Raw genomic sequence first — 6,164 nt, 5'->3', positions numbered from 1 at the left:
TAGACTACTAATTTCACTGCTTATAAAAAACTCAACTGGATTACTAACATAACACAGGTCTCCAGCCCCAAATTCAAACAAAACCTTGCAACAACCTAAAGTAATCACCGGGCAGGGACCTCGGATGCACAAATAAAACAAAGCACAGATGGGGAAAATTCATTCGACAGAAATTCAAGTCGTTCTCCAAACTTCCACAAAGTTGTTCCCCTAATTAACTGAAAGCTCACGCCGCTTGTAGCGCACCATCACCTTGTCCTTCACACCAACGACCATTGCATTCCAGTCTGTCTCAGGGAAAGGAGATATGAGCTCAAATTCAAAATTCCTCAGCAAATGACTCCATATAGCCTTTATCTGCAAGTAAGCAAATGGTTCGCCAAGGCACCCATGCCTGCCACCTCCAAAAGAAATATATGAAAATGCCCCTGCTGCTTTGTCTTCTTCTCTCCCAGCAGCAAATCTGTCAGGATCATACCTTTCTGGGTCCTTGAAGACATGAGGAAGACGGTTAGCAAATGCTGGAGATGTCGCGACTATGTGGCCCTTTGGGATGTCATATTCTTTCCCATCTCGTGTTGTCACGCTAAAGTCACTATGTGAGCTCCGTAAAAGCATAATTAGTGGAGGATGGAGTCTGAGGGCCTCCTTGATGCACCGATGCAAGACATCCATCTCGGATAAAATATCTTGATCAACTTTGTTCCCGTGCTTTTTCATCAAGTTCTTCTGCTCCTCCAACACAGCATATAGGTATTCATTATGTCGCAGAAGATAGGCTCCTGTCCAAGTGGAGGTGATGGAACTGGTGTGCTGCCCAGCAAAGAGAGCAGCAATGAGCAAGCCTGTGATCTCAGACTCGGTTGTTGGGCGACCATCTTTATACTTCGAGTCAATGAAGCACTGCAACATGTCATTCTCTGATTTTCCAGCAAGCTTACGGGAATTTATGATATTTGCAAAGATTTCTGCAAGCTTCTTGCGTGCCCGATCACGGCGGCGATGAGCTGGGATGGGCAAGTATGGGAATAAAACACTGATTGGGAGCATTCCATTGTCAAGGTCATGGAATAGAGCAGACACATCATCAAAAAGCTTATCACGAACTTCTCGTCCAAGTAGACATCTACTGGCTGTCAAAATGATCAGATGCTCAAGCTCATACTTTATGTCTACCACCCCACTGTCTCCCCATTTTGAGAAGTAGTCCTGCCAGTTTCAAAATGACAATAAAATGATTAGCACCATGAATTTGTACATCCTGAGCACAGCATGGTAATTCTGGAAATTATACAAGGGTAACAATCTAAAGTAACAATATGCACACTGTGCTGAACAAAACCAGTAATAAATGATGATTCTCTAGAATGATAGATGGAAGCATGGCCACCAGACTTAAATTTAAAATCCAAAATAACTATTTGTGCTTAAATAGCCAACATTAAAGAAAACACACAAGAATTGATTGCATAGAACTTCAGTAGTAAACAACAGAAAGAGCTGGCTGGTAAGAAACTCGATTACCTCTGCTTCTACCACCATCTGATCCACGTATCCCTTGAGTTTGCTCACTCTTAAAGCCTCTGTAAAGAATCGAAATTGCTCTTGCCTTATAGAGTAATCCACATCAAACACAACACCAGGACCAAAAGTAGGCACATTGAACTGATACACCTCCTGCTGGCTCAAATCTGCTTCGGAGGCCTTGAAGAAGTGAGCAGACACCTCAGGGCCAATCAAGAAAGTAATCTTCCAGTTAGCTAGGTTCACTGTAAAAACACTGCCAAGTTTTGGGTACTCTTCACGAAGCATAACGATGGGTCCTTTAAGGAATCGAATGAGCCCTCCTATCAAAGGCCAACCCTTCATAACCGGAGGCAACCGCTTTTGAGATCTAGGCATTATAAGTGCAGAGATAAGCTTCGCCACTAGTAGAGTGGCCATAATGAGAAGACCCACGTTCAAGAACTTGTTATCCGTATCTTTAGTCATTGTAAAGTCAATAGATTTAGCTGAAAATCCAAACAGGAAACAGAAATATCAGTCAAATAGTACCCACATCACATAAAACAGCTTAAACACAATATGAATTTCTAAAAGCTAAATTAAAAGCAGATCTAAAGGTTCCTTTTTTAGTTAACATTGGAATCAAATAACAGTAAGAAAAAAATTCGCAATCAGTTCATTTCACAACACCACATTATGCAGTGCTTGGAAGCTGAGAATGCAACTAAAAAACGGAAATAATTTCGAATAGCAAAGCTTCAGAATTTCAAAAAAAAATGACAGTCCCAAACTGGAAATCTCAAATCAGAGATAACCCAGTATTCAGTTCATGAAAAGAAAAGAAAAACTCCAAAAACAACTGCTAGCACAAGCAGGCGGAGAAAACAAGAAAATGCAATAATATCAACAAAATCAGAAACTCAAAGATTAATAAATTAAACCTTTTTTCAAGAGAGAGGTTGGAAAATGGAGTGAAGAAGTAGTACCTGATTTCAGAATGAAAAGGAGAGGACTGACAGAGAAAAGGATTCAGAGGATCATGTGGATTTCAGGATCGGACAGATGCATAAACGAGAGGCAAAGTGTTCTTTTTTTCTTCACTTTCTCATTGTTTTCTCAAAAGTAGCGAGTAGTAGAAGAAGACAGTGTGTGGTGGGTTACTAGGTGTGTGGGATTAGGATTTTATGGAAGAGTTAGAATGTGGTTGTAGTTAAAAAAAAAAATTAAATTATATTTTAAAAATTTTAAAAATTCATAATAAAATAGTCATGATATACATTTAAAATTATAATATTAATTAATTAAATAAATATTTTTAAAATTATGATAGCTGTAAAATGTTGTTTCAACCATGACTTTTATTATTATTAAAGTACTACAATTATTTTTTAAAAATATTTTTTAATTTAAAAATATAAAAAAATAAATTATTATAGAACAACATTTGTAGCATTTGTGTCGTGTTGTTCCCAAAAGCTAGCCAAATGTATGGTTAATAATGATGGGTTAGGTTAAGTTAAGCTAAGCAAAGGAGGTTTGAGTAAACAAGGATGGATTACGATTTACATGGGGCTCGTTGGATCTGGAAAACAAAACAGTGGGTGTTGCTGTCTTTGTTTAGTGTTGGTGTCCAGATGGTTTTGTCGTTTACTGTGGTGTGTTTTTTTTTTATTGGTGGAGGAGCTTGGAAAAATCTCCATTAACACGTGCCCAGTTGGAGACAGGCAAAACTGGCTTATCTGGACCTGACTCTTTTGAACCACGGGAGGGACCTTCTTGATTTTGGATTCAAGGTCCTATGAATATCATCTTTAGCATTTTAGATTAATGCTGATATAATTTAAATAGATGGTTAATATTTTTTGAGAACTGAATTACGTAAGTTTGAAAATACTATCCTTTCCAATTTATAATGTAATATATATATGTGTGTGTGTGTGTATTTAAATAGATGTAATATTTATTTATTGACGTGAAGAATTCACTCTATAAAAAAAACACATGGAAAAGGCATTCGGTTCAAGAATGCAATTCTTTTTTAAAAAAAAATAAAATAAAAGGGGAGAGAGAGAGAGGATTCTCTCTCAGTAGGATAATTTCTCTTTGATATGCCTTGGAGATTCCTGTTTTTATTAGATCTCTACATTTAAGAAACATCTTTATCTGTTGAGACGCTCCGATAAAAAAAAATGTATAAAATAAATACGATGAAATTTTTAAATAAAATAAATAAAAAATGCATGGCAGCGCAGAGAAATTATGGGTTTAAATACTTTTTCAAAATAATCTGAGTTTAAAGACTGCGGTTACAAAAAAAAAAAAGTTGTAGTTTTTAAAAAAAAATTAAATTATTTTATTATATTAATTTTAAAAAATAACTACTGCCTCAATACTTCATAATTACCAGCACATCCCTGACCACTGACATCAACCCCTTGATTGCCATAGCTATTGACGTGGAAAAGAAAAGGCTATATCTTAACATAAAAAATGAATGTCAGAAACCACTTCAGAAAAAATACAATTAATAGTTTTTTTTAATTAATTTCTCGTATACAATATCAATTAATAATATTTCAAAATCTAATGGGCTAAGAAGTGAGATTTTTAATAATTACATATTTATGTCAATACTCTTTTTATCTGACTCAATATATAATATTAAATATAGAAACTCATCGGACCTATATATATTTGAGCTCGACACGTAGTTAAGTTTAATGATATTGGGTTTGGTACCTCGTCATATCCATTTGCTTTTTGCTCAACATATTGCTAAATCTAAAGATATTGAGTATGGAAACTCACTAAACATTTATGTATTTGGACTCAAAACCCAATGATATTAACTTTGACAGCTCGCCAATCTCATATATATTTGGGTTCAATGCATAACTAAACCTAAAAATATTAGGTTAATAACTCGTTAGACTCATATGCACTTATACTCAGCATGTAGCTAAACTCAAAGATATTGGATCTGACAAATCACCAGATATATGTGTATATGAGCTCAACATGAAGTTAAACCTAAGGATATTGAGCTTGAAGTTAAGCCAGATTCATCTCATCTAAACTTGATATTTTACCTAACTTAAGTATATTGCATTATCACCTTATTTTTTGCCATTTTAAGCATGATGTGTGTGTGTGTGTGTTGACACATAAATATAACATGTAATTAAACCCAAAGATACTGGATTCAGTAAATCACCAGTATTATGTATATATGAGCTCAATATGAAGTTAAACTTAAAGATATTAGGCTTGAAATTAAGCCAGACTCATGTCGTCTCAACTTAATATTCTACCTAACCTAGGCATATTGCATTATCGCCATGTTTTTTACTCTTTTAAACATGAACTAAGACAATATGTGTGTATGTGTGTATGTTTTGATATATCAATAAAAACTCAATAATATTATATAACATATTAAATTAAAAAATGATTATCATAAGTAATTTTGATGTATCATGAAAAAAAATAATAGAATTTTTTTATAAGATCTCATTGTATTTTCCTTATAAATTGATTGTCTATAATAATATCTTTCCAACTAGTTAGGATATTGAAGTTTCGAAATCATTTCCCTATTCCATTAAAAAAAAAGTAATTCATTTTTCCTTTTAAAAAAACACTACAGTGAGTTGGGGGTAGCAATAAAGACACTTATAATCTCAAGATTAAAATATATATATATATATAAAAACTATTAAATATTATTATAGACAAACATTATAAATTCTTTAAAAAAAAAATCTATTGGTGCTTAGATTTTAATTGTAAACCAAGACTAAATTTACTATGAATTATAATAGTGAAGTGATGATTTTACTTTTTAATTCAAAATCATTAAATATTGTATTTGGAGTAAAATGATTGAAAAATCATTTAAGAATTCAACAAGGACAATAAGATCTTTACATTTTTATTCAACATGAATTACTTAATTACCCTTACAAGTAAAAATTTATGAACTTGGATTTCTAATTTCATCTTTTTGTATTTTTAAAATGATTAAATGACGTGTTTGCCCTCAAAATCAAGATTTTTATAGCTTTGGTTCAGTATTTGCGTCTTTTCATATTGATTTTTTCTTTTTGTAATAATATGAATGTTAGAGGGGTTGTTTGGTAATTGACTTATTATAAGTATTATTAGAAAAAGGGTTTGCGCATGGTGCGCGCGCACCGACTTGTGAAATGTCCTTACACCCTTTGAGCAGCTCGTGCGATATAATGCGGTGGTCATACAATGGCTTCTTTAGCAGGGTTTGATTTGTCTTGGCTTTTTCTCCATCTAGACGCAACACAAGTGTATTTCACATCATGTTTAGTGTGCACATCCCTTTCTTTTTTTCTCTTCTTTTTTATTTTTTTATTTTTGCACTGACCTAAAAGAATAAAAAGCAACTCATTATTTTGTTATTTCTTTGTATTTAATCCCTGTTGTTTTGATTAAAATTTGTTATATTTTAAATAATTTATAAAATTAATTTTTTTTTAATTTCATCCCCCTTCATTTATTCCGTTTTTTATTAATTTAATTGTTTTTTTTTTTGCCTTGACAATTTTTTTAAAATTGACAAAAACAAATAAAAAAAAAATTAACCCACTATACCATCCAACAGTATCATGCCCATGACCAACAATATA

The 6,164-nt window shown here is 33.1% G+C and overlaps 1 protein-coding gene across 1 annotated transcript; it reads right to left on the bottom strand.

Moving 5' to 3' along the window:
• Positions 1 to 2,677, bottom strand: LOC133701554 (sterol 14-demethylase-like). Its single transcript, XM_062125503.1, has 3 exons — positions 2,493 to 2,677; positions 1,525 to 2,012; positions 1 to 1,209 (listed from the first exon to the last, which is right to left on the bottom strand). The coding sequence occupies exons 2-3, from the start codon at positions 1,990 to 1,992 to the stop codon at positions 211 to 213; spliced, it is 1,467 nt and encodes a 488-aa protein (XP_061981487.1). The 5' UTR covers positions 1,993 to 2,012; positions 2,493 to 2,677; the 3' UTR covers positions 1 to 210.
• Positions 2,678 to 6,164: the final 3,487 nt, after the last annotated feature.

The sequence above is a fragment of the Populus nigra genome, chromosome 8 (assembly GCF_951802175.1).
Source record: "Populus nigra chromosome 8, ddPopNigr1.1, whole genome shotgun sequence".
NCBI classification, from domain to species: domain Eukaryota; kingdom Viridiplantae; phylum Streptophyta; class Magnoliopsida; order Malpighiales; family Salicaceae; genus Populus; species Populus nigra.
The sequence above is the reverse complement of the archived record's forward strand: the minus strand, read 5'-3'. Positions and strand labels throughout refer to the sequence as shown.

Excerpts from the sequence above, each read along its gene's own strand:
- LOC133701554 (XM_062125503.1), bottom strand. The coding sequence starts at position 1,992 with ATGACTAAAGATACGGATAACAAGTTCTTGAACGTGGGTCTTCTCATT. Across the intron at positions 1,210-1,524 it reads AGATGGTGGTAGAAGCAGAG|GACTACTTCTCAAAATGGGG; the intron begins GTAATCGAGTTT and ends TGAAACTGGCAG.